Source organism: Delphinapterus leucas, chromosome 15 (genome assembly GCF_059928025.1).
Source record: "Delphinapterus leucas isolate spDelLeu-1000000601 "Yukka" chromosome 15, BTC_Dleu_Yukka2, whole genome shotgun sequence".
NCBI classification, from domain to species: Eukaryota; Metazoa; Chordata; class Mammalia; order Artiodactyla; family Monodontidae; genus Delphinapterus; species Delphinapterus leucas.
Window position 1 is genome coordinate 77638796 of NC_143143.1, and position 27448 is coordinate 77666243.

General features: G+C 54.9%; 2 protein-coding genes across 11 annotated transcripts in view; one reads left to right on the plus strand and one right to left on the minus strand.

Moving 5' to 3' along the window:
- Window positions 1–5076, plus strand: part of PTPN1 (protein tyrosine phosphatase non-receptor type 1) — a 68125-nt gene extending 63049 nt beyond the window's left edge. For 9 of the 10 annotated variants that reach the window (XM_089897063.1, XM_022597674.3, XM_089897064.1 and 6 more), the window contains one exon: window positions 1572–5076. In XM_089897063.1, coding sequence (XP_089753189.1) covers window positions 1572–1758 — 187 coding nt within the window. In that variant the 3' untranslated portion in view covers window positions 1759–5076. The remainder of the gene's footprint in view (window positions 1–1571) is intronic. The other variant, XM_089897062.1, reaches the window with a different exon arrangement.
- Window positions 4444–27448, minus strand: part of RIPOR3 (RIPOR family member 3) — a 31415-nt gene continuing 8410 nt past the window's right edge. The window contains exons 3-21 of the mRNA XM_089897061.1: window positions 26665–26743; window positions 23635–23658; window positions 23275–23328; window positions 22484–22633; window positions 22250–22313; window positions 21857–21900; window positions 21544–21669; window positions 21312–21457; window positions 19443–19572; window positions 17309–17881; window positions 14382–14512; window positions 13338–13461; window positions 12646–12781; window positions 11858–12019; window positions 10993–11154; window positions 10283–10485; window positions 8944–9027; window positions 7746–7836; window positions 4444–7318 (exon numbers count right to left, since the gene is read on the minus strand). Coding sequence (XP_089753187.1) covers window positions 7215–7318; window positions 7746–7836; window positions 8944–9027; window positions 10283–10485; window positions 10993–11154; window positions 11858–12019; window positions 12646–12781; window positions 13338–13461; window positions 14382–14512; window positions 17309–17881; window positions 19443–19572; window positions 21312–21457; window positions 21544–21669; window positions 21857–21900; window positions 22250–22313; window positions 22484–22633; window positions 23275–23328; window positions 23635–23658; window positions 26665–26743 — 2587 coding nt within the window. The 3' untranslated portion in view covers window positions 4444–7214. The remainder of the gene's footprint in view (window positions 7319–7745; window positions 7837–8943; window positions 9028–10282; window positions 10486–10992; window positions 11155–11857; window positions 12020–12645; window positions 12782–13337; window positions 13462–14381; window positions 14513–17308; window positions 17882–19442; window positions 19573–21311; window positions 21458–21543; window positions 21670–21856; window positions 21901–22249; window positions 22314–22483; window positions 22634–23274; window positions 23329–23634; window positions 23659–26664; window positions 26744–27448) is intronic.

Below are 27448 nucleotides of genomic sequence, written 5' to 3' on the forward strand. Positions count from 1 at the left end.
CAGGTAGAGGTGTTCGTGGTGGCATTATTTCTAATGGTGAAAATCTAGAGATGAGCTGATTGTGTATCCAGGGATTAGATAAGTCGTGCTTTCTCCCGGGGTGTTGGATATTCTGCAGCTGTTAAAGAATGGGATCAGGGTGTGGATTGTTACGGCCGGACACTGGAACGGTCATGCATGAGAAAGCAGGTCACACACAGTGTGTGCCCCACCGGGGCCTCTGGCTAAACTGATCATCAAAATCTTCCCCGGGCACTTTGCTAAATGCTGGTGTCCAGGTCCCAGTCCTGGCCCATGAACCTACTCCCCAGGGCCTTTCGTGCAACTGGCCCTCATCACAGGAACACCGGGTCTGGTTCTGGGGCTCGAGAGACACTTGTCCAGCGGGGCCTCCCAGAGCAGGTGCTGAACAAGTGCGACTGTGCCCCGGTTCCCAGGGCCTCTGTTGACACTCTCAGGGTGGGCTGGCGTGCTCCCTCTGAGGGCTCGCCGAGGGCCGAGGATGAGAGGGATGGGAGCTGGCACGTGACTGGGTCAAATTTGTGTCATTGGTCCTGTTTCTTTATTCATGAAGACAATGGAGAGAAAGGTGCCTTTCACATTCTGTGGGTGAAGGTGGTGAGCAGGGAAGTGTGGATTTGGGAAGCTGAAAGCCAGAGAATTCCAGGAAAAGAATGGAGTGGGACCAAGAACCTATGCGCCTCTGGGCACCGGGGAGGGCGGGGAGCCCACGTGCACACAGGCCTCAGCCCTGCGGCTGGGGCCTCACCGGGTGGGCGCCGAGAAGGGTGCTTCGTGCAGCCTCCTCCTGTCTCCTGGGGAGGCGGTGCCCCCGGATGGTCCTGCCAGTCACGCGGGAGGCTGCTGGGGCAGCAGGGCCGTGGAGAGGCCTGTGGGAGGCAGGACTTCCTGTGGCCAGGGCCGCCTCGATGGACGCAAGGGTGGGAGAGCAACAGCCTGGGAGAGGTGGGGAGGGGAGAGGCAGGGTCTGGCTGCACCCAGGCCCACAGCCTCTGCTGGCCTCTCCTGGGACAGCCCTACAGGGTGGCTCTGGCTCGCCCCCAGCAAGGTAGTCAACTGACTGCACACGGGACACCTGGGAAGTGGGCCTGCTGGCAGGACTGGCTGGGCGTGCAGCGGGGAGGGCAGAGGGTCAGCACTGCAGATGTGTGGTGTCCGCATGTCAGCAGCAGCAAAGGCCTCTGTGTGTCCACGTCTGTCAGGCCCCGGGGAGGGAGTGGAAGGGAAGCCTGTGGCCACACTGTTACCTTCCCTGATCTGAAGGGGAACATTCTACAAGCGGCCCCAGGGGCTGTACTGCCCCTCAGACCCTTACCCAGCCCCGTCACTGAGGAGTCCGCGGGTCTCCGGAACCCCACCCTGGCCCTGCTGTCGGGCGCTGGGAGGGAGGCGGTGACAGGCGGGCCTCCGGCCAGTTCCAGCATCAGCAGGCTCTGCTTCCACGTGGCTCATTTTTTCCTAGAATTCCTCCGGGAGTAATAGCATCCTTGCCATTGTTTTCCCGAGTGAGTAACCCGACTCTGCCCCCCTCTGCCCCCCTCATTCCTCAGCGCGAGTCAAGACACTGAAGTCCGGAGGCGGGTCGCGGGGGCAGGTCCCGCCCAGGGGGAGCCATCGCCACCCAAGGAGGAGAAGGACCAGGCGCCGACTCACTGGAAGCCCTTCCTGGTCAACGTGTGCGTGGCCACGGTCCTCACAGCCGGCGCGTACCTCTGCTACAGGGTATGTTTTCACTGACGGACGTGCTGGCCAGACCGCGTGTACAGCAAGCCCTGGCCGCCAGCCCGGCGGTAGCGCTCAGTGCTGCGGGAGCCTCTGAGCCAGCCTCAGAAGAAACAGATCAAAGGTTTTCAAAGTCTGGGACTGTGAAGGGCTAACGAGAGAGAATTGAGGATTGATGCACCGGGGTCTTAAGGAGCCCTGTGGTCCCAAGAATAGAAGAGTCTAATCTCAGGGCCTTAACCTATTCAGGAGTAAGTAGACAAAATGCCAAATACGTCTCTCTCTCTTTTTTCTTTTTTCTTTTTTTGTTCATTTGTTTTTGAAAAAAAAGTAATAGAATTACAACACATTGTTGTTTTTAACCTTTATAAAAAGCAGCTTTTTGTTATTTCTGGGAAAAAAAAAAAGACTAGGCACTTACGAAACTTTCTTGTACCCTTAGGTGGTGTAACCAGATACACAATTTTTATTTGATTTCCCAGGGAAAGACTCCCACACTTTTGCGAATGTAAAGTCCTTTGGAGGAGAGGGTTTGAGGGTTTTGGACATCGTCTCGCTCAGGCGCTTCCTCTGCTGAGCGCGCACTGAGCCGGGACAGTGCCTGCGAGCTTTCCCGTTTTAAGAAGAAAAACAACAAAAGGCCGTCTCTAGAAAACAGAACCCGGCTTCTGCTTTTGCTCAGGGTGTCCCGCTGGCTTCCCGTTGTCCGCTCCTCCACCGGCCCCCTCGCGTTACAGCCGTCTTGCGCACGTCCTGCCCCCATTGCTCCATCCCCATAAACAGGGTTCCTCAGGGCCCCTGCCTCAGGGTCAGAGGTCACCACAGGGTGGCCACCGGCTTTTCACCCAGCCATTGAGATCCAGAAGGAGCAGTTTCCACTTTGCTTGGAATATAAATGCCATTTCAGTAGAAATCCACACGTTAGAATGTGTTGCCGTTAAAGTTACGGAGAAGAGTGAGGATTAGCCTCAAATCTCTGGTCGTGGAAATCACCTCACGAGACTTCTGTTTTTTCTTTTAATGATTTTAAATATTTTACCTCTTTCTAAGCAACCACCTTTGAGCGCATCCGATGGTTTAGCAACGTGCAGACAGCTTTTTCCTCGGGGGTGATTTTGGGAAGGGGGAGCTGTTGTAAAAAATAATAATAATAACCAAAACCCCCTTCACGGGGGCTGGAGTGGCCCGGGCGGCCGAGGTGTTGCACGAGTCCGCAGCTCTGTGGGGGCAGGGCCGGGCTCCTCTGAAAGCGTTTGGTTTCATCCTAGTTCCTGCTCGACAGCCACACACAATCTGACCTGCCTCCACCCACGGTCCGCCCCTGCCCGTAGAGCCCGCAGCCGCCTAGCAGGCAGCCGCCGTAGGCGAGGGCCGTTGGACAGCGTAGCCCTCCGCGCCCCGACGGACGTCGGTTCTGCACTAAAGCCCCCCTCCCCGGGCGGTTGGCCTCACCTCCATCCTGCTACTTTTCTCTCCTTCGCCTTCCTCTGAATACCAGACCCACAACCCATTTTTTGAAGAGGGCACAGAGGGCGCTGGGCTGGTGGCGCAGAGCAAGGCAGCCTGTGCGGGTGGAGGGGCGAGCCTCACATGGTGCCCCCTCGGCGCGTCCCTGGCAGGCGGCAAGCGACATCCTTCCCGCAGCCCTCCCTGGAGACGGCGTGTAGTGAGCCTCTCCACTCCATATTTATTTTTTAATTCTTTTCTCCTGAAGGCATCCACAGTGCACTAGCATCTTCATAAACCAATAATGTGTTAACGTTTTTTGATGTCAGCCTTGCACCAAGGGCTTTATCAAAAAGTACAATAATAAACCCTCAGGTAGCGCTGGGAACGGAGGACTTTGCCGTGAGCCTGCTGCGTCAGACCAGTACTAGGAAGGAGGACGGTTGTAAGCAGTCGTGATTTCATTGGGTAACACGAGAAGAGGTTTGCCTATGTTTATAGAACAAGGGGATAATATATAATGAACACTTGGCTATTTAAGACACATGGCGTGAGATTACTTTGTCCCGGTTCCTCCCCTCCCCAGTTGTCTGTTCGAACCTCGATCTCGGTCACCACTCTCCCTGTGTGTATTAGGATGCACGTACGGTCTTCTTGTGTCCCGATCAAATACCACGTGCTTGAAATCCTTAGATCTCTGCTTACTGATGCGCTCCGTGTACAAGTCCAGTCTACCTTTGCATGAGCTGAGCATTACGTGGCTCTGGTTCCTAAGACCGTTGCTGAAATCATTGCCATTCGGCAGCGGAGTGATGTCCAGTAACATATTTGCCCAATTCCTGGCATGACACTCTGGTGACTTCTAGTGAGGCCCAGCCTGTCCTGGTCCAGCTGGGCCCCACTGTAACTCAGACATTCCAAGGGTGTGGGAAGCCATAGTCACACCTCGCGCTCTGGACACTTAGACAGGCAGGTCCCCCACGACACACACACCTTTGGGGTCAGCCTCCACTGTGCCAAGTTCACACTCTTCTTGAGCGGACCGTGATCTGGAACCAAGGCGACTGTTGGAAACCACACTTCTTGAAACAGCCTGGACGACGGTCCCTTCGAGCCAGCCTGTGGCCCTTCAGGTCCGGGGGCCTTGCTGAGAGAGGCGTCTGCCCTGCCCTTGAACCCTGGGGACTGATGGTGCTCATGACTCTTCCTGCGAGGGGAACTTAAGACCTCCACGTTAAGTGGCTTTTTTAACAAGAAAAAAAAAAGGCAGCTATAGCTCACGGGCTGCTCTTCTGCCAGCATTTTCACATTTTGCCTTTCACGTGTTAGAAGCTCGTGCAGAGAAAGTCTGTGGTGGGAACATTTGAGGCATCGCCCCGCAGAGCCTTGGTGAGGTGTGGATAAGACTGAGGTGCCAGGCTGTAAGCATTTTTGAGTTGGGCTTGTTTGTTATTTTAAGTCCTGTATATGTATGTAGTAGTTTGGTGTGTATATATAGTAGCATTTCAAAATGGATATACTGGTTTAACCTCCTATCCTTGGAAAACAGATGGTTCTCCATCTTGTCACACGTATGTTAGAGAAGTAGCGAGCTGCTCTGCTATATGCCTTAAGCCAATATTTACTCATCAGGTCATTATTTTTTACGATGGCCATAGAATAAACCATTTTTACAAAAATAAAAACAAACAAAAAAAAGCGAGGTGTTTTGGTATGATACCTTTTCAGGTGTGTGTATACATGGATGCATGATGGGGGGGCGGGGGGGGCGCGTCTCAGGGTCTTCTGTGACCTCACAGAACTGTCAAACTGTACAGTTTTCCAACTTGCCATATAAATGATGGGTTTGCATTTTAGTTGCAACAATAAAAAATTTTTTCTAAAGAACATGGCTTTGGGGTGCCTCCCATTTCTTTGCTTAATAGGCCTAAACCAGGCTGGGCAACTTCTGTTTTCTTTCCATCCCTGCTGATGTGAAGCAGATGTTGGCAGTCAAGAGGGGTTATAGTTTTTCCGCATCTGAGGATTACGATGGCGGCCTCCTGGAGTCGTGGGTGCCTCTGGGCTGGGGGCACTTTCCCTGCCTTGTGTTTATTCAGCGCTTCAGGCCTCAACCCATTTCAGCAACAACAACAAAACTCACCTTTTCAAGTGTTAGGGCCCTTGGATAACTTAATGAATTTATAAAGGTTGTTTGAAGAACTGCTCAGACCTCAAGAACGTGTGTCCCTTAGCCGGCTGCCTGTAAGACACGACGGTGGCCATGTCTCAGCACCTCTGCCGAGTCACATTTGATGTGGAACTGACACATCAGTGGAGACTGACACTGAGAGGTAACAGTGAAGTATAAACAATTCGTGTAGTCTTCCTTTCGTGTACAAAATTAAATGTAAGTCTCCCCTAAAGTGATTTTTCAACTTCTTGTTCTGAAATAATTTCAGACTTGCACGATGTTGCAGAAATACTACCAAGAATTCCCTTATATCTTTCAAGGTTTTATGACTGTTTCAAAGCTGGCTGCTGAGTAAACTGTTTATGCTGTGGCCTCTCAGCAACATCCATGGAACCCAGAAACAACGTCTGTGGTCATGTGACCACACAACACCCAGCAAGGACAGTGGGGACCTGGGTGGTGGCGTCACACCCACTGTCGTCACCCCAATCGTTTTCAGATACAAAAAAAAAAAAAAAGACATCTAAGCGTCCATGAAGAGGAGGAATGCCAATGTGGAAAAAAATAACTAAATGTGTAACTAAGCAGAAATCAGGGCCCACGGCCAGAGAAGGGCCACGCCGCCTGGTGTCTGTAAGGAGAGGGGACTCCGGGAGCCTCAGAGAGCACGTGGAGAGCCCAAGGGGCAGCCCTGCCCTGAGGCCGCCCTCCTCTACCCCTGCGTCTATGTCACGTTGGAAAGAGAGCACTGAGGGACAGCAGGGATGGCTTCTTCCCTCAGGATATTCCAGAAAACAACCACTACCCTCCACTTTTTTCAGGTAGAGTGGAACACCAATAAAAAGTTATTTTAATTGTAATTTCAGAAAACAACATATGGACAAGGCAAATAAATACTGAGTTAAACCAAAAAGCACAGAATATATACAGGAAATGTAAATGAGCATGTTTAAGTTACAGAGCTTTCCAATGCCATTGTTGATACCACATCCAGACCCCAGGGTACCTCTACATTCTTAACCCAGAAACAGCCCAGGACACGTCTGGGTGTTTTAATAGACTTAAATAGGAAATTAATTTTCCTTCTTTAAACATGATGTTCAGTAAAATCTTTCTTCAAACTAGCTTATGGCTTCTGAAGCAATTTATTTAATAAGCCCTAAGTTGACTTGCTTCAGAAAATGGATTCCATTCTGATGAGTGAGGTCAAAGCAAATGGCACTCAAGACTTCTCGGCTGACGGCATGTTCTTGTTTCCTTTGTGCTGTTGAACCACAGTGAAAATAAGGCCCACGGTCAGCAGGCCGCCAGCCGGCTCCCCTGTGGCGCTTGGGCTGCAGCTCGGGCTGAGGGGGCGAACCGTCGAAACCCTGGCTCTGCCCTCCCCACAGTGACACCTGCTGCTGTGGGAACGACTCGAGTTCTGTCCTCAGCAGGGACGCTCGGTCTGCTCGCCTCCTCAGTCCCAGTCTTTAGTGAACCAGAAGTGCTGAGCCAGCTGACCTGCTGATTCCAGGCCTCCGCCTGCCTGGCCTCGGCCCCTTCGTGACGTGGCTGGCTGGCACTGACCCGGCTCTGCCCCCGGGGAAGGTCAGGCCGATTCTCAAAGCCAAAGGCTGATTGACTGAAGTGCAGCCCTCTAAGTGCCGTGCAGCCCCTTGTTCTGCTCCCGTATAGAAGTCCCACTTGTGCCCTGGGGCTTCGTAACTGGCCCAGAGTCCGGGAGCAGCTCTGGCCAGTTCACGCTCTTAGGAGAGCGCACCGTGTACCTCCACCCGAAGCCCTCCCTGTGTCGAGGCCGGGCAGCAGCAAAAACAAAGGTGCCGGATTTGGGCTCATTAGCTGAGGCTTTTTAAAATATTGTGATTTCAACATCTGCCTCCTGGCCAAAGGCTTCGTCTCTTTGTTCTGAGCAAAGTTTGTCCATCTTCTCAAAAGCTAAGCGTCCTTTTTCACCTGAAATATTAAGGTCATCTGTCACTGGGTTGTCTCCCCACTTCGCTCTTTCCTACACTGGTGAGCCAAGGTGGCCTTAGTACTTCCAGACGCCTAGGCCTCCGGTGCTGCTGTAAAGGGTAGGGGGTGGGGAGCCTTTGGGACTGGCTCACGTGGACCCCAGGGACTCGTCCCTTTGTCCAAGACAGAGCCCGCTGAACCTTAATCCTGCCTCGCATCTGGCTTTCATTCCCAAGGGTCGTAAACGGCCACCTCGGCCATAAAGGAAACCGGCCTTGGCCAAATGCAGTCAAACAGGTTGCTAACGGTGCCCGTCCCGTGTGCTATTTTGCGTCACGTGAGAGCTGGCTGTGGCCTCTCTGGCACAACCTTTCTACGGGCCCCAGCAACCCCACTGCACTTCGAAACGCTGGATGCTGTACGTTACCAAATGACAGCGTGGTTTCCCGGGCTGCCGCTCGCACGGCCTCCACGTCAGACTGGCACAGGCGGGCAATCTGATCAATGCTTTCGATGCCCTGTTTGAGGTTGGGGGAAAGGGGGACCATTAGGGGGCATTTTAAGGAACAGGTATCCACTTTTATAAACCCTGCAGGACCAGCCCTAGCATGGTCTCTGCGGCTTCAGCCCCTTCCTTCTCCAAAGGCTTCCAGGTTTCTCCTGTGGCCTCAGGTTCATCAAAGTGCCACTGGCAGCATCTCATGTTTTCAATCCTGACACCTTTGGAAAGGCCCGTGTTGGAAATGAGAACACCTGCTTTCTCCTGGACCATTCTACCCCGTCTTCTTCTGCCCTCCTGGTCAGACCAGGAGAGGAGGTCTGACCTGGTTCAGGCACAGCTGACCACCTGATCACCTCCAGGGCCAAGGACCAGAGTGCACTTTAGCTCCCCCTAGTGGGCACCCTAACACTCACTGGTTATTTGATTATAACCAGATGGTCCTTGTAGAATTTCCTGCCGGTTCATTCCAGAATGAATTTAGTCTGTATTGGACCATTTTTCATCTAGCAGAATGGCAATGATTTTTTTATTTAAATAAGGGTTACAAATGAAGATGAGATTGAGGTAAAACGGGCATCCCCTCCTGTCTGCTTTTGGGAGTGTAAATGGGTGTGTGGTATCATGAGTCTCAAAAACATTTATCAATGCATTCTCTGGTCCTGGGATAACACTAAGTCTAGCCTAAGGAAGTAATTCAGAATTCCATGTAAATTTTAAAAGCTTTATGCACAGAGATGCTCAAGAATTAGGATGGATAATTTTTGCATTGCTGTATTTTTACACTCTCTTTTTTCTACAATGAGCTTATTGTGATCTTAGAACGTTTTTCATTGAGGATATTAAACCATATAATCCAAAAGCTCAAAAGTGAGTCTCTGGGGCCACCTGCTTGTTCACACCAAGCCAGAGCAAACGGGCACTGTTTCCGAGGGACCTCTGCCATCAGAGCTTCTGCTGCTGGAGCTGGTGGCTGTTCCTCTACAACCAGCTCTTTACGGTGCTTCTTCACTGGCAGTGATTTTCTTTCTTTCGGTCCCAGTGGGATCATTTTGAAATGAACTAACTTCAGCATTAACCACAAGCAGGCTTCCCTCTATCCCCACCAAGGACGGGTTAAACTCACCCTGAGATGTTTTAGCGCCACGCACGCAGCTTCCTGGAGTTTTGCATCGTTCTCGGTCAGGGTGTTGGTGTAGAAGAGCAAAGCCTAGGAAATGAGGTTACTGTGAATGGGAGGCTGGTGACAGCAAAGTCCACGGTGCCCACGGCTCATCCCCCGAGTGCTGACAGCAGGTGTGCAGTGTCGAGTTGTAGGCTACGGCATTCAATTTATCTAAAAACGCTGGTCCCTGGGCTGAGGGTCACGACATAAGAAAACTCTTTTTCTCTAGTACTGTTTACAAAACGCGTTCTGAAACTGCCATCTAGATAAAAAGCTGACTCAGAGGGCTTCCCTGGTGGCGCGGTGGTTGAGAGTCCGCCTGCCGATGCAGGGGACGCGGGTTCGTGCCCCGGTCCGGGAAGATCCCACATGCCGCGGAGCGGCTGGGCCCGTGAGCCATGGCCGCTGAGCCTGCGCGTCCGGAGCCTGTGCTCCACAACGGGAGAGGCCACAACGAGAGGCCCGCGTACCGCAAAAAAAAAAAAAAATGCTGAATCAGAGAAACCCACTGTCCAGCGGGGACAGCAGAAAGAAGTGAACACAGAGGGAGCCTCGGTGAGGCTGCTGCCTTGGCCAGAAGGAAAAGCATCTCTTCCTTTCCTCACTCTTCTCCAGTCACAGCTCTGGCCCCGCCCCGTCAGTCACATGACCATGTGGCCAAGTCGGTTCAGCTGGAAAAGAAAGCTGTCAACTGCTTTGCAAAATTGTTGTAAGGGCTGTTAAGCACGGGGGAGGGGCCAGTGGGGATGTGCCTGGCACTTGGGTGAGCCCGAGACCAAGGCCCCAGTGTTGCCCTTCTCCCACCACGGGGGCTGGTACCCGAAATCTAGAAGAGTCACAGGTGTTCAGGAACCTAAAAGGCAGAGGGGTCCAATCTCTTGGTTTTCAAGTGAACCGAGCACAACGAAACAGCCAGCCACACACATTAGTTGAAAGTAAATGAGGGTGACTGTCAGAATTCTAAGAGACATTCTACGTGCAGGTGACATCTCAGAGACCGAATAGATAAGGTGCTTTAGAAACACTGAGCTGAATGAGGTGGTGAGCACGTGGCATGCTGCTAACCATTGATCGCCTGGCAACGCCAGCTCCCTCCCCAGGGCTGGCTGGCTGCTGCCAGTGGTGAGGGCTTGCGGAAGGCTGTGTTCATGTCTGGAGTATCTCTGCACCAACATACCGGCTGCAGATGCAGCCCCCAGTCACTCACTGCTCCCTGTTTTTCCGAGAGGAAGCCTACCTCCCTCCACCTCCCCCCAACTCACACACCTGCAGCCAGGGGCTGCCGCCTCCCACACCGTACCTTTTCCCGAAAGCTCTTGTTCTTGGCTGCGCTGGCCAAGCGAGCACTGGCCGCCCTGCACACCCGTGGGGTCCCGTCCAGCTGGAGCAGCGCCCAGGCCCTCAACGTCTGGGGCAGGGGCTGGAGCTGGCCCAGCTGCTTCCCCTTCAGCTTCCTGACTGTCTTGGCCTGGCCCACGCACTGCAGCTCCTCAAAGAGTGTTACTACAAGAGACAGAAAAAAGGAGGCCCGGGGTCCCCTCTGATTGTGCCGGGCTGGACAGCTGTGGCTCGTGCATTAGCCAAGGAGAAGCAAATCCCAGGACAAGCCCGTGTGATCACCAAGTGGACAGTCTGGATTGGTCTCAAAGGGGGCCTCCTGGAATCTCCAGGAAGGCTTTCTAGCAAGGGATCAAATACACCCTGAAAATGAATAAACCCCAGGTCCATACTTCAGGGACTCCAGCCAGCCCAGCAATAGCCCTCCTGTCCAGTTCTGACCTCTGCTCTGTGCTTTGGAAAGCCTCCTGCCCTGGGAGCTCATTTCTGCGTGGGCTGAATGCAGAATCTAATTAAATCTGGTTCTCGAAAGAACAGCTGGAGGAGAAAGACACAGTGATTCTGAAACACTGGCTTCCCAGAGCCGAGCCGAGACAGAGGTCTCCACGATGGACACTCCTTTGTCGTCAGTGTGTTGCTTTGAGGCCATGTGCCCCCCACCCCAGCCCCTACCTTCCTTGGTGAGCTGAGCGAAGTGCTTCTCCAGGTCGGAGACACTCTGCCTCCGCAGGTAGCTGTGAAACTGGAACCAGGTGATGGTCTGTTCTTCAGGGAGCTCGGCTCTGGGCAGCAGCCCGCCGCAGCTGACCACCTGCTCCAGGAGCCTGCGGCACACTGGCAACACACAGACACGACGTGAGGGGAGGCCGAGACCCCGCCCCCTTGGCGCCGCTCAGCCGGCCACGGCCGGGTCACTTTAAAGGCTCTCTGATGGCGTGTGGGTGGGTATCCCTCCCTGCGCCCCCTGCGCCTCCGTGGGGCGTGCTCTAGCTAAGGCCCACAGGCCCGAGTTGGGAGTCTTGCGGTGCATCCATGTGCCCTGGGCCCCACCCGCCCCTCGATGTGAATCACAGAGCTGGGGCCTGGGAATATGCAGGTGGTTAGAACTGCTTAAGGCCCAGAGCCACTGCCTGGAGTATGTCACCCTTCAGTTGTCAACAGAGAAAAGTGCTGCAGCTCTGCATTCTGGGAAAGAGTCCAGCCAAGATTCAAGACACCGCTATGGGGCAGGTAAAGTCCTGCCTACCTTCCCATAAAGGCTCCTTCTCAACCCCTCTAAGGTTCTGGTGGAAGCCATGGAATCAGAAAGGTGCACGAGCCCACTAACGTTTGCAGCCTCCCGGCTTCACGGACTCCTCCCTCCTCTCCCCAGGAAAAGGAGATGCCTTGTCAATTTCAGAAAGGCCTCCACTTCATGCCGAGAAGGCGTTCGCAGAGGTGGAGATGGGGCTACAAGGAGGCTTGCCGAGGCAATGCTGAAGGCCCCAGAGGATCCACAAAGCATTTCTGAGGCGGGTGGGCACAGGCAGGGGGCTACCTATTTCCAGTTGTCCCGGGTATTTCCCTCTGACTCTGTGCAGGAACGTCTTCTTGAGCTGGTCCAGCAGCACTGTACCAGGGCAGGACAGGACCGCGCCGGGCTCCGTGCAGCCTCTCCACAGCTTCAGGCACCCCTTCCTCCGCGTGGCCTGCGGGATGACTGAAAGCCCAGGCTCAGAAGCCTGACTGGCGGTGGGGAACAGCAGGCAGTGAGGAAGCCCAGAGATGTCCTTCCACTAGGCCCTGAGAGGTCGGGGAGGAGGGATGGCCTGGCCTAATGCAGAGTCCCTTTCCCACGTCCCATTGTGACCCGCAGAGACAAGCAGCTTCGGCTGTGAGCACCTCATCTGGGTCACCACGTGCAGCCCTCACGACAACCCTGGGGCTGCTGCTGTCACCAGCCTCTCATGGACAAGGGGAAGTCCCATGGAGGGGGCAGAGGCAGAACTGGGGTCACAGCTACTGTTTGACCGCACACTGTATACCCTGAATGTCTCCTGGGGTTCCTTCACTGACAGCTACCCAGCGGCCTCCCCTATACAGATGGGGAAGCTGAGGCTCAGAGAGGTGAATCGTTTGCCCAGAGTCACACAGCTGACCGAGGCTAGCGGGCCTCCCTTCCCACCCCACAGTGTGTGTCTGATCCCAGCCGCTGCCCCCACTCATGTCCCCTGGGCTCCATTTAACTCTGGGTGTTGGGAAGGGAGAGGAGGCCCCCTGGGCTTTCATCCTCATCACTTCCTGCCACGCACACGGGCAGTCCGTGGATGGAGGACAGGCACTTACTCTCTTCAATGCATGTCGCCTTGCTGACCTTCTCAAAATCAAGCACAGAAAGCGTCTCCAGAATCTGTTTTTGCTGTGCAGCTTCTTCCAGAAGGCACTCCTGGACCATCTTCGACAAGTTAGGAGAGTCCAGTTTCTGGGAAGCAACCCATGATGCTCCGGGTTAGCACAGAACATGCCCTCTGAGGTCAACCACCATGCCTGTGGCGCCCACCTGCCCTGTGCCCATCCTTTCTTCTATCCCGATGGTAGCTCCCTGACTGTCATTTGGGGATTCCTCCTTTGCTAAAAGGGGTAGAGACGATAGGATGCAGGCTGGAGCTGCCAGGAGCCACCTTTGCCACCGGAAGGAGCCAGCCTGCCAGAAAATGAAGCCAACCAACACAGGAAAGCAGAGCTGAGAGAGGGAAAGACTCAGTCATGATAACGTTTGAAACCCTGGATCCAGCTGGGCCTGAAGCTCACCTCTGGGCCTTTCAATCCTATGAGCCAAAAAATTTCTTTTCGGCTGAGCCAGTTTGGATTGGAGTCTTGGCATCTGCCACTCAAAGAGACACAACCACTGCCTTCGGTTTAGGGCTTGGGCTGTATAAGGACCCCATGACTATTCACCAGCACCACCACCATCACCCCCGCTTTGAACCTGCCACCCCACCCCGACTCCACCCCACCCTCCCCCATTCCTCACCCACCTGCAGCAGCGCTTTGCAGATTCGGAGGTGAATCGTGAGCAGCACGTCCAGCTCTGGGGCACCAGCCGTGAGCTCCCTGGACGACGCTTTCAGTGCTGGCGGTGGAGGTGGAGTCTTGTCCTTTCTGAGTTGAATTGAGAAGAACTGGGTGACCGTTCAGTTAGCAGTTCAGCTCCCTCCAAGGGTAGAGGAAACCCTCCCTCTCTGGAGAGCTCTGATCAGGGAGGCCAACTCCAGGTCCCAAGGAGATGGAGTTAAACTGAGGAGAAAACTAAGAGAAAAGGAGAAGCAGCAAAAGGTAGCAACAACTCAAAACAGGTGCTGGGATGGCATTGGGGGCCCCCCCCCGCACCTTGCAGGGTGTGCAATTTGCAGCAGAAGCCTAAGGTTCCAACTAATTCCTAGCTCTGTGACTCTGGATAAGTCAGCCTCCCCTAGTCTCAGTTTATTCATCTGTGAAGTGGGGGCAGGAACCCCAAGCTCGGGGCCGTGAGGGGTGAGTGACACACAAGCGTACCCAGCACTGTGTCTGCTCCGGGCAGGGGCTGAGCCTGAGCCCTGAGGTGGGTGGAGATGCCACACCCTCCCCATGGGATCGTGAGAAGAGAGGAGAAATGTGGCCTGTTCACACGCTTCTGTGCTGCTGAACTGGGTGCAGGAGAAGCGCTCAGGCCAGTGCGAGTGGGCAGGTGGGAGCTGCTTCACCGAGAACGCAGTTGGTGTCGCAGGTGAGGGCGGGCAGTTGTGCAGAAGGAACTGGGAGCAGGGTCACTTGGGCGATTGCTCCGCAGAGGTCAGAGGTCCTACTGAGTGCGCTATTGTTATTTTTTAAGATTAAAAAAAAAAAAAAAAAAGCCCATCGCTCGGAGCAGAAGGCTAAGGGCCAGGCTGAGGTATCCTCGTTCACTCAGTGGTCACGGAGGACCTGCTCTGTGCGGGGCGGTGCCGGGGCCACAATAAAGAAAACAGACATCAGGGCCGGGCTGTGGGAGACCCCAGCCCCGAGGCTGGTCACCAGGGCCGCGCTGGGACGGGCGCACTCACCGGGGACCCTGGGAGCCCCCAAACACGGCCAGCTCGTGCGGGGTGATGTGGGCGCTGAGGAAGGAGAAGCTCTCCAGGATGTACTCCATCAGGCTCTCGGCGGACGCGTGCTCCCGGCGGGCTCCGCGGGGCTGCGGACGGATGGACGGACAGCCGGAACTCAGGGCAGCCCGGCCACCCGCCCAGCACACCCACCCTAACGGCGCCCTGGTCACCGTCCCTCAGCAGGGCTGCCATCCCCTGCGTCAGGGACGGGCAAGGGGACGCGTCCCCAAGGCCCCTCCCGAACGGCCTGTGACAAGGCCTGGCATGACGGCTGGAAGGAGGGCAGATCTGAAAAATCTCACCGGTCACAAACACCCACAGGGACAGGGCAAATGACAGGAGAGAGCTGGAGAGCAGGGCCCTCCCCCAAGAGGGCCACCTGCCACCCGGAGTGTGAGGCCTGAGGTTGCCAGATTGTTCAGTTTTCCAAGAAAAAGTGGAAATCTAGACTTTGTGGGGAGCTGCCCAGTTTTTAACTATCGACAACTAATTCCAAATTATTTTTTAAATACGGCGTGGGTCAGGCCAAACAACTCCCAACAACCCAGGCCAGAGGCTGCTAGGTGAGCCTCTGAGTTCCAGGTGTCTCCTCTCCCGGGGAGACGTGGAAGGAGAGGAAGTTTAAGGCAGCCCCTGACTGGGGGAGGCGGCAGGAGGGGGTGTCAAGTCGTCAGAGTCTCCCAGTGGCAAGTCTGCTGTGGCTGATTCCCATCCCCAGGGGCCTCGTCTCACACAAAGTGCACCGAAGGCATAGCCCAAGTAGACGCTGCCCCAAGAGCCAGAACTGGGCTCCTGAAAGTTGAGCCCAAAGAGAAAACCTTGAGCAACAAGAGAAGAATAAGACTAGTTGCAGAGATTTCCTTGCCCAATAGAAAAAATATATATATATATACATATACACATATATACATATATATATGCGCGCACACACAGGCGCATGCGCACACACACAGTTCTTGCTGTTCACGGTAGTTACGGTGTGTAACGTCGTGATCTGTGGATTTGAAACTGAGCAATTGCTCCCAGGGGAGATGCAGAGGAGTGAGCCTCTGGTCAACATTTTCATCAACCCATCAATACGTAACCTTGTTTTCTGTGTGTCCGCTTAGACGTCTTATTTAATATAGACACTGTACCGCTGATACACTAAACCCAAGGTCAGTGGCATTTTAACTCACGCCTGAACACAGCTTATCCAACACACACATTTCCTCCATAAGGCACGTCAGGAACACTGGCCAGCACCTCAGCCTGGCACTTGGGCGCTGTTTCAAACAGCGAAATCACCAGAAATAAGTACAGAAATGTGGAAAACGTAGCACTAAATATTCGGTGAAAAGGACACTTGGGTGCAGTATGAGCTGAGAAAAGAAGGAAGAGTGTCATCGCCTTCAGCCTCAGCTGGGAACTTGCACATCAGGTGACTCCAGTTATTTGCCCCTTTGTACGTGCCTCTGAATGACCACGAAAGCATCACGAGCATGCCTTAGCAAGTAGATGAATTCGCAAAAACAGAATCTGTGAATAGTGAGAATTAACTGCGTGTATATAAATATATATACACACGTATAAAATTAAATCCTCACATATACACATGAATATAAATACGTGAATTTATACACCTATACCTATGTGTATAATTTCTCTTGCAAAAGTCAAACTAAACACCATCGCCTATAATCATTTGTATTGTTCTAACTTGGTTTGCCCCAAAAAAAAAAACAGTTCCTCGAAGATGTTTAAAATTATCGTCCTATTGCAGTATTACTTTAGGTTGTTTATGCAAAGTGTATTTTTCAAAATACAGGTATGTGGCAGAAGCTGCGTGCGTACCGACCCGAATGGTTCTACATACTAACGCCGCTAAGAAATACAAAAAGGGTGACGTTACTTCTTAAATTTTTTTCTTGAAATTTTCTGGCAGGTCCTTTTTAAAGACCACAGCAGTGGTAAACAGCGAACGTGTTTTTAAAGTTACTAGATATAAAGTGAAAAATTAAACTTTCACCTGTGCTGAACTGTAATGTTGGGGGAGGGGTCAGGGCTGGAATAACCGAAACGAATTTTGAAGAGAGCTGTTAAACTCTTTCAGTGCCAGTGAACTGAACACAAAAGACAGTGGTTCCATAAAGTAATTGCTGTATGGGGACTTCCCTGGAGGTCCAGTGGTTAGGACTCCGTGCTTCCATTGCAGGGGGCACGGGTTCGATCCCTGGTTGGGGAACTAAGATCCCACGAGCCTTGGGGCACGCCCAAAAAAAAAATTGATGTCTAAGTAGGTGCTGTATGTATATATGCTGTATATATGTGCCATATGTATATATATATATATATATATATATATATATATATATATATATATATATAAGTATACATTTTAGCTTATGTACATCTCTATATGTAAACCAAAAAAACAGAAATAACCTGCTCAGGCCAGCACCTCTGAGAGCCACCCAAGGACAGCCCCTGTCGTGGGCCCTGTGGAGAAGTTTTGGTGTGGGGTGTGTGGCTGTGAGGGGCCTCCCACAGTGCCAGCTCTGACCCTGAGAATGCCCCAAATTGGGAATTTTAAAGCTGAGCCGCAGCCCCACCCACCCAGGTCAGAAGATGTGAGATGGGGCTGGGATCTGGCTGGACGTGGAGCAAGTTATCCACACTGAGCCCCGACTTCCTCTTATAATCCTCCTCCCAGGTCGTTGAGAGCCGTTGTTACACCCATTGGACTGATGAACAGATTGAGGCCCAGAGAGGAGACATCGCCCACCTGGGTTACACAGGGGTGAGGCCAGGATGCTGGCCCAGGCTCCCTGCCCCAGGATCTCACTCCCAGTTGTCACACCATCAGCAAAGCAGGACTTGCGCCCAGCAAAGAATAAACGTACCTTCAGCCGGTCCCTGAAGCTGAGGACCTGGTACTCCAGCTCCCGGAGCTGGGGCGGGGCAGGGTCCGTGGACCTCAGTAAATCCAGGACATCCTGCAGGGGCCTCTCGAGGGGCACCCCGGGCCCATCCACTCCATCCTCGGTTTCTGCTTCATCGTGGCCTTCCTGGCCTCCGGGGATCACGTGGTTGCAGAAGGGGGAGCCCCGTGGCAGGTCGAGGCTTTCTACTCCCAAATTTCTCCACCCAGGCTGCTCCACAAATGAGCCTTCCGCCAGGTGGAACACCTCTGGCAGGAGGCCCAGGGGTGGGGGGTCCTCCTGGGCCCCCTCTTCAATGGAGGTGTTGGGGCCAATGGCCAAGGGCAGGAAGCCCACGTCCGAGGCGGATGCTGTTGTGCTGGTCTCAGTGTCTCGGGGGTCCTCGGAGCTAAAGGAGTCCATCTCAGGCAGCTCCTGACTCCGGCTCCGCAGGCCAGGCCCCTGAAGGTCACCGTCGGACAGGCAGCTGAGAATGGAGGTGGCCCTCGGCCTGTCCAGCAGCAAGGCTTGCTGTGCCGGCTGCTGCAGGACAGACTGGAGAGGGGGATGCGGGAGCAGCCTCACCAGCTGCCCCAGGGATCACAGCGAGGCCCCCAGAGGGCTTCCCCCACAGACCCTTGCTCTGCATACCCACATTCTCAGGATGACTGAGGTCCACCAAGGTGACTGGCAGCCCGGAAGTGCTGATAAGAGCCTGGCACCACTCTGCCCTTATCCCTCATCACCCCTCTAATGCACTCCTTTCCAGCCCCAGTCTCTGAGTCAGACCTCATTTAACCATCACCACACCTCCCTGAGGGTGGGCACTGGCTCATCCTCAGGCCACACAGGCGAGGATCAAAGTGCGAGAGTTTTAATCCAGGCGAGCTGACATAAACCCGAACCCCTCCCCCTCACCAACCGAACCAATAATAATGGTTGATGTTCAGACAGCACCATCTGTTTTTGCCAGGCATTCTTGTAAGCACTCCTCATTAACTAAGTCATTTAACCCTTACAAAGCCCCATCAGGGCGGTGCTGTTGTTCTCATTTCTCTGATACGGAAATTGGAGTCCAGAGAGGTTGAATGACTTGCCCAAGGTCACACAGCAGATGAAAGGCATAGACAGAATTTGGACCCCAGGCCATCTGGTTCCAGAGTCCATGCTCTTAACCATAGATGATTTTTCAACCAAAGTACACTGGGACCACCCTGGCCAGACAATCACGTTTCCTCTAAATGCACAAGTTGCCCAGCTCATATAAAGCTGCCTTCCGCACCTAAGGTCCAGAGGCGGGAGACAGGTTCATCCAGCTCAGCATCACCCTCCCTCTGGGCTTGACAGAATGTCCTTGTTTTTGTCTCTGTCCCTGGACCCTCACTGGGGCACCTGCTTTGGGAAGATACTTGAACACATGCAGGATGACGTGTGTACCAGGTTATTTTCAGCCCCGTCGTTGGTAACAGCAAATAACTGAACCTCAATATCTTGTTAAATAAAGTGCGATTTTTAGTCAAATGTGGAATGCTGCACGGTGCAAACAAAGAATGAGGAGCGCTCTGGGAATGACAGTGTCCAGTACATCACTCGGTTAAGGGCTGCTGTGGGAGAAAGGCTGGGAAAGAGGCATCTGCTCCCAGACGGCACGGAGCACCTCTGGAGGAATATGGAGGAAGGTGACAAGAGTAGTTGGTGCTAAGGAGGGGACCCAGGTCCCTGGAGGCCACAGGAAAGAGGTATTTTACTGTACAGGGTGTCGAGGTATTTTACTGTACAGGGTGTCAAGGTATTACCTACTGGAAACATATACTAAAGGGTAAAACAGACTGGAGGCCAAGGTCATGGCTGGGGTGGTAGAACCATCCAGAGAACCCCATCCCAGGCATCCGGAAGAACCAGCCAAGCCCAGGACCAAGTCCAGAGGCCCCAGAATGGAGGGGTTGGCTGCGAGAAAGAAAAAGTACAGAAAAACACCCAGGATAACCCCCAAACAAGGGAGGCTGAGCCCAAAGTTTGCTGCTCAGCCAAGCCCCCTGTGCTGGCCCCTGGGGAGTCCCCCCCACTCCCGATCCAAGCTCGACCACGGCACCCCTGCCCGGCGAGGCTCACTCACCAGGTAGTATCTCTCCCGGAAGCTGGGGGTGCTCGGGGGTGTCCAGTTGTACAAGAAGCCCTTCCTGCTGCCCACGGAGAACTTGCCCGTGGGGCTGGGCGACACCAGGAAGCTCTCGGTATCAAATGGGCTGGAGGAGAGCAGAGGCCAGGGTGTCATCGATGGCCGGAGGACACTGGAGCACAGACAGGACCCAGGAGATGGAGGCTCGGGGAGGGGCAGGCACAGCCAAGGGACTCCAAATCCACGTTCTCAACCCTTCTGGCCACGTCTCTCAGAGGCTCGCTGCCCTGAACGCCCTTAGCCAGATGGCGAGGGGCAGCACTCGGCCACCACACAGGTGAATGACACCCCCCTTTAGAGGCCTTTCGAGAAGCTCAGCAGACCAGAGGTGGACACTCGGCTCTGCCGTCTTCTGGGTTAGCCACGTCACTGCCCCCCTCAGATGCCTCATCGGTCAGGGGGCGCCAGTCACAGTCACAGGGAAGGCTGCAGATCCAGGGTGAGGAAGTGATGCGTCAGCCCGGCCCTCGCCTGCCCTTGGAGCAGGCAGGCGTGGGTCAGCCCTCCCTGCCACGTGCCTCCCTGCACACAGGCCTAGCTCGCAACTTCTGGGGCCCAGCCCAGCCACGAGGGCCTGAGGCTCAGAGGCACTGCCTGGACACCCTTCCTGCCTGTCCAGGGCAGCTGCAGGCCGGCGGGATACCCGGGTCCTTGGACTTGCCCGGCTTGGGGCTGCATGGCGCTGGGCCACCTCCTGCCCCGTACACTTGAGAGGCGTGCTCAGCCCCGCTAGACAAATGAAGACACTGAAGCTGGGGTGTCACTTGTCCAAATTCACCCAGCTCACCGGGGAGAGGGCAGTGGCTCCAGTGACCCCGGCTTGGACCCCACCCCAGGGAGGAAGGAGAGACCAGCCCCAACTGGTCACAAGAAGCACCAGAGTAGAGGAAGTGCGTCTCAGCCCCTTTGCTCCTGCAGCACCTGCCCTGGGGAATGAGGAGAAGGGAATTTCCTCGAAACCCAAGGTTTCATTTGGGAGAAAGAGCTCTGCTACCAAAACCAAAACCTGTGGAAACCACCAGCAATCACTGAAATGGCATGCGCAGTGGAGAGCCCCACCCTGGGCAGGGGTCGCTCTCACGCGTGTCCCCCATCCATGGGGCTGTGGCCCAGGGAGGACTCAAGGTGACCACTCGGCGTTATGCCTGATGGGTGGCAGGGGTCAGCGGGGAATGAGGTGGGCACAGCAAAGCCAGTCCTCCTGGGCAGAGGCAGGCTTTTCCCAGGAACCCAGCCCAGGAGGCTGCTGGAAAGGGTCCTGGCCAGCCCAGGTCTTTATTTTATTTTATTTTTTAATATTTATTTATTTGGCTGCACTGGGTCATAGTTGCGGCATGCAGGCTCTTAGCTGTGGCATGAGGGCTCTTAGTTGCGGCATGCGGGCTCTTAGTTGTGGCATGTGGGCTCTTAGCCGTGGCATGTGGGATCTTTTTCCCTGACCAGGGGTCCAACCAGGGCCCCCTGTATTGGGAGCGTGGAGTCTTAACCAACGGACCACCAGGGAAGTCCCCAGCCAGGTCTTTAACAGCCACTGGGTCAAAAGTGAGAAGGGAATCAAAAGTCAGAGGGGCGGGGGCGGTGGGGTAGGCAGGGCTGCAGGGAAGGGTCTGGGCCCCAGCCTGTCTGGGGGGCAGGATGAAGGCAGGGCTGCCCAAGGTGGATGCTAAGGCGTGGTTAGGCCACCAGGGGGAGCCGGCGAGCCCCCTTCCCCCCACCCCGCCCCCTCCTCTCTGGGTGGGAGTTTGGGGCCGGCCTCCAGTCGGGGCAGTGGGCCCCGGGCAGGGGGAGGCGGCTACCCCGACTCACTTCCACAGCACCTCCAGCTGCAGCTTGATGGTGCCCAGCTCTGTGATGTCCACCACGATGACCTGCGGCCGGGTTGTGAAGAAGTCGGTGATGTCGCAGGTCACTGTGCCCACCGCCAGCGAGCTCAGGCCCCGAAGCTCTGTCACCTGCGGGGATGGGGAGTTCTGGGTGGTGTCGGAGCCAAGCCCCGCCCCCCCGCGGCGCCCAGGCCCCGCCCCTAAGCCCCACCCACCTTGATCTCCAAGTTCTCGTGCAGGGTGGGGATGAAGACCTTCTCCTCCTCGTCCCAGGTCTGGCTGTCGTCAGACTCGATCCGGCCCCTCAGCTTCCAGCGCTGGCGGCCCAGGCGCAGGAGCACCTGTGGGCCAGGCCCACGGAGGGAGGGGTCAGCCGCCCCCCTTGCCCCCTGCCTGGGGGCCCTCCCTGCCAACTGGGTTGGGGCGGGGACAGAAACCCAGCTGGGGCCCTGGTTGCCAGAAGCTCCCAACCCCCAAAGGCCTGGTGAGGAGCCCTGAGGTCTGATCCCGCCCGGAGCGTGGCTGTACCTCATACTGGTCTCCCGGACAGAGGCGTGCGTAGCCCACCAAGCCTGGAACACAGAGACGGGCTAATCTCTCTTCTCCACTCTCCTCCGTCCCTGCCCCATGGGTCACAGGCCCTCATACGAGGAGCCCCCCATCACAGGGTGGGTATCAGCTTCGGGGGATGGGGGGGATAGGCCTTCATGATGACAGTGGACAGGCCTGGGCCCTCACTTTCAACTCAGAGAGGGAATAGGACTTGCCCGAAGTCACAAGTCACAGGAGTGGAAACGAGGGCTGGGCCTGGACCCCCGGGATTCTGGCCAACCCTCCGCACAAGCCCCAGGGTCCCCGAGAAGGCCTGATGCTCCCTCCACACTGGCACCTGCCCAGCCACTCTCAGCCCTGTTCTGTTACCTTTCATCCTGACGTGGAACTCGCCCAAGTGAACCTCCAGGGCCCCCTCGATGAGCCACATGTCCTGCAAAGCCCCACACAAGGTGGCTCACCGCCTGCCCCCGGGCTCGGCCACGGGGGACGCACAGACCCTGCCAGACAGAGGCCCCCGGGCAGAGAAAGAGGCTTCCTCAGGGCCCAGGGAACCCCAAGACCGGCCCGACCCTCGAGGCGCTGCCCGCCACCGCCGCCCACCTCGGTGCACTCCTGCAGGCTGCGGCCCAGCTCTTGCAGGCTCTCTCGGGAGGCGCGGCTCGGCGGGCACCGGGAGAAGGCCCGCTGCATGTTGGAGGCGCCGTCTCGCAGGCGGCACTGGATGCAGTAGCCTTCGTAGAGCTCGTCCACCTGCGGGGCGCACGGGCCAGTGGGCGCGCCGCACGGGCTAGTGGGCGCGGCCCACGCCGAGGGGCGGGGCCCCGACCTGCCAGTCACTCGCCCCGAGCACCCCTACGGTCCCACCCCCGTAGAATGTGCGCTCGCGGGGCAAGGACCAAGTCTGTCTCCTCAGCTCCGCATCCCCAGCACCTGGCAGAGGCTGGCACCCAGCGGTGCACAGTAAAAACTAGTGAACTGGCCGGGTGGGTGCATCGCTTCCCCTCTCCCTGCCCGATTTTTCAATTGTGAAACAGGGAAGGTGGGTTTGTGATATTCTGTCCGCCCACTGGGCTCCTGGGGGAGTAGAGCAAGCTCACGGAAGAGTTTGCAGAATATAAAGCTTAAGGCACTTGCTGTGCGACCCTGGGCCAATCCTTGTCCCTCTCTGGGCCTCTGCAATCCCATCTGTATGATCGGGTGGTGGGACTCAACATTCCCAGCCCTCTAACCCCAACCCCCTGATCCCCATCTCAGGGCTCAGCCCCTGCAGGCTCTGCTCCTCCTTGGCTCTCTCCAGCCACCTGGCACCCAGAGAACCTCCCGCCACCGCCCCACTGCTAACCCAGCAGAGGCCCAGCAAGCCGGGAGACACCCCCCGAAGCCAGGCTGACCTTGCTGATGTGAAACTCCATCTTCCGAATGTGCCTTTCCACAGAGCGTGTTTGCTTCTCCCAGAAGAAGAGAAGATGCTTCAAAAGTAGCCTGCCCACACTCCCCCCAAGCCCCTGCCACCCTCCTCCAGGTACTGACACACAGAGCTGCGCTCAACGCCAGGCCAGCCCCTCACCATCCCTAAAGAAGGCGCATCACTGAGCCTCAGTTTCCCCATTTGTAAAGTGGGGAGGAAACCCAAGTATTCCTCCCATGGGACGGCCAGGAGGATGGAATGCAAGCGAAGACGTTATTCTCATCCAGCCAGGCCCAGCCATGGCCCACCTTGCTTACCACGTGCAGACAGGAGTTTCCCTCACCTTGTCCAGGTCATAATAGAAAGCCTGCAGGGGAGGAGAGAAAGGAGGGAGTCAGGACTCCAGTGCTCCTCCAAGACCCATGAGGCGACATCCCAGGGGCGCCTGAGCTCAGAGGACAAAAAGCCAGCGGCCACTCCGTCCTCTGAGGCCTGCAGTCAGCAAGCTGTGGTCCAGGCCAAGCAGGAAGAATGAGTAAACACATGGGCTTTGGGTGAGGCAACTCTAGGCCTGACTCTATTTGCCAGCTGTGTGTCTCAGGCAAGTTTCTCTACCTGTCTGAGCCTCCATTTCCTTATGTAAAGTGGGGTACCAACAGCACTGACCCCATAGGGTAGTTACGAAGAGTAAAGGACGGTGTAAACTCAACAAGAGGGGAACCAGTGCAATTTGATTATTTAAGGGGTGACTTTAGCCATGACCAGAGGGATTGAGAGTGGGGAGAGGCAGCCAGCACCACCCAGGAGTTCAGGTCTAAGGAAACTGCAAATCCGGACTGGTCCATCCGGATTTGCAGGGGGCCACGGTGTAGCCAATGAAAAGAATATATTGTCGGGATGGGGGAATCTTTGTATAAAGGGCCAGATAGTAAATATTGCAGGCTTTGCAGACCATATGGTTTCTGCCATTGGAGCATGAAAGCAGCCACAGACAATATGTAAATGATGGGTGTGGGCTGTGTTCGGACAAACTTTAATTCCAAAACAGGCCCTGCTTTGCCCACGTGGGTTAGAGTCACTATATCTGAGCCTGAACGCATTTCCACAAGGTTGGCGATCCACTAAGGAGAAGGACTAAGATGTGGGAGAGTATGTAAGTTGCGATTTCATTTTTGTAAGACAACTGTTAACCAAACCACTCTATATGCACAATTTGTAAATTTGCATGATTATGTGACCAGGGAGGAAAATATGGAAAGATAAAGACTAGATTGTCCTCAAGGGCTAAACAGAGTGGGACAGAGAAAATTGCAGACGGGAACCAGTCAGGCAAGAAGGAAAAGATGGATTAACGCCGTGCCAACGTCTGTTTTCCTACGTATGCATTTATGTGACATTGTACGTGTAGGATTATGAAATTAAAACTCTATGTAAGGGGACTTCCCTGGTGGTCTAGTGGTTAAGACTCCACGTTCCCAATGCAGGGGCCCCTGGTTCAATTCCTGGTCAGGGAACTAGATCCCCGCATGCATGCCGCAACTAAGAGTTTGCATGCCTCAACTAAAAGATCCCTAGTGCTGCAACTAAGACCTGGCGCAGGCAAAATAAATAAATATTTTTTTAAAAAACACACACAAAAACAACTCTATGCAAGAAATTAAGAAATAAGAAAGTTCCCAAGGCTTTGGAAAGAAAAGTAACTGCACAGCAACTTCTCAGAAACTGAGAACCGGACCCCAGGTGCATCGTCCCTCTGGGTGGCCCCAATGCAGTTGCTGCCCCTTCCCTGCCTCAGTGTGCCCACCTATGAAATGGGAGTAGCTAACACATACAGACCTTTACATAAACCTTGCGTCCCTTAGAGTTACTTCTAGAACAGAGAAAGAGAGACCAGAGACCGGAGGACGTAAGAACAGCCACACCCACAAGAGAGGGAGGCTCGGCAAGTGCTCGGAAGGGCCGGGAACCAGGCAACGCCTCCTTCCGCCTCTGCACTGACCCATTTGCCCACCAAGGACAAGGCATGAGTGAGCTTGCCTGGCCTTCCCTTCTCCAAGTGGGCCGGCAGGCTGGGAGCCCCGCATCTCCCACCCTGTCGACCCCCGAGGTCTTCTTTGCTGGGTCCAAGATATAGAGGTGAGGGGACACGACTGATAGATTCATTCCCCACCCCCTCATGTCTGCAGTCCCTCCATCAAGCCGGTGGCCCGCTCTCTGCATTGGCCCTTGGAGGAGCAGGGCTGGAATGAGCTAGAGAAAGCCATAGACATCAAGGCCTCCTGGTTTCTGCTTCCAGAAGTTCTCATTAAGGACAGGAGGGGTTTTCACAAGGCAGCAGCCGGATAGAGAAGAGGGGCTGGGAGGGACTCCCCAAGATGCAAAAGAAAGCCTCCCCACTGGAGAGATGCAGGCACCCAGCAGTGGGGTCCTGGCAGTGCCAGCAGATAAAATGCAAGATACCCAGGGAATTCCCTGGTGGTCCAGTAGTTAGGACTCCACGCTTCCACTACGGGGGGCACGGGTTCGATCCCTGGTCAGGGAACTAAGATCCCGCATGCTGCACAGTGTGGCCAAAAAAAAAATACAAGACCCCCAGTCACATTTAAATTTCCAATAAACAATGAATACTTTTTTTTTTTTAGTATAACTGTGTCCTGAAGATTGCATGGGACATACTGAAAAATGATTTGTTATCTGAAAATCAAATTTAACTGGGCATCCTATTTTTTTGGTTTGTTTTTGGTATTGGTTTTTTGTGGCGTTTGTTCTGTTTCTTCTAAATCTGGCTTTGCTAAGGGGGTGGCAGAAGCCCAGAGCAAGTGAATCCTGGGCTAGACAGGTCCCAGGGCAGCCTCAAAGATGCCACTCAGATGAGAGCAAAACTGCAGAGCCGCTGGACGTTGGGGGAACACGCAGGGATGATCAAGGACGGACGGTGTCAGGGCCACTGGCACAGTGACACACCCTGGATTCAATGCCTGATCCAATTTCCTGCCATCATGTAAGCCACCCTGATTGCAGGGGGCCCAGATGGCCAAGCGCTACAGAATAGGGCCATCTAACGTAGACACCCCTCTGTACACCCGCCTACCTTACAGTTACTTCTAGAACTAAAGGGAGGTGGCCCAAAGATGTGTGAACTGCTGCACCATGTGAGGGCCAGGGGCTGCCGGGAGCTTCCCACCAGTCTGCGAGGTTAAATTCATCCGGGTCCAAGTGAGGTTCATTCATCAAAAATAAAGCCCACTCCTTAGGCCTCTGAGTTCCGAGACTGAGATTCACACCCGTGATGCAGGCAACGGGGTGAAAGAGGGTCCATCTTGGAACCCTGGCCAAGGCTGCTCGCCTGGGAAGGGCCCGGGAGGGGTCTCACCAGCCTGGAATTCCTGTGGGTGTCCTTGTGGCGTCCTGACAGGTAATCCAGCTCGGCCTGCTGGACGCACAGATACTCCCTGTGAGGAGAACAAGGAAAAGGAGTTGGAAAAGGAGCAGAGAAAGGAAAGAAACAGGCAGATGAGCAGAGTTCCAGGGAGGAGGCAGCCACGGCCACCAGCAGGGGGTGCTCAGCAGGCTCAGGGGTCAGAGGGCAGACTCAGCCCACCCCCCGGAAGCCCAGTCCCAGCTCGCCCAGCCTCCACATCCCACACACCCAGGGCTGTGCGCCCAGCGCTGTACAAAATGGGGAATCCCTTAGGTAATTCCCCAAACAGCCCTGCAAACAGGAGCTACTGTTATTATACCCATTTTAGAGATGGGCAAACTGACCCTGAAGCAACTCAGCGCAGGGTCACACAGCAGGGAAGAGGCTGAACCCAGGTCTGAAACCAGGCAGTGGCCTCCAGAGTCCAGTATCTTCACCCCAGCCCGTGGGGAGGTTACAGAGAGCACACCTCCCTCACAGCTAAAGGCAGGCCGTCCTGCTGTCTGGATGCCCAGGACCAGAAAGGGGCCTGACAAACCCACTCTGGAAGGCACAGAAAAAGCCATGGGCCCGAGGGGACTTTTCATGTTGTGTTTTCCGCCAAAAAGAGACTCGGACATGAAACCTGAGGTCTGGACTTGGGGGCCAGGTGGGGGCCCCGTCCTGCTCCATTGTAGATTTGCTGGCTTACCCCAGGAAGGTGACTCACCCTCTCTGGGCCCACTTACACTACCTT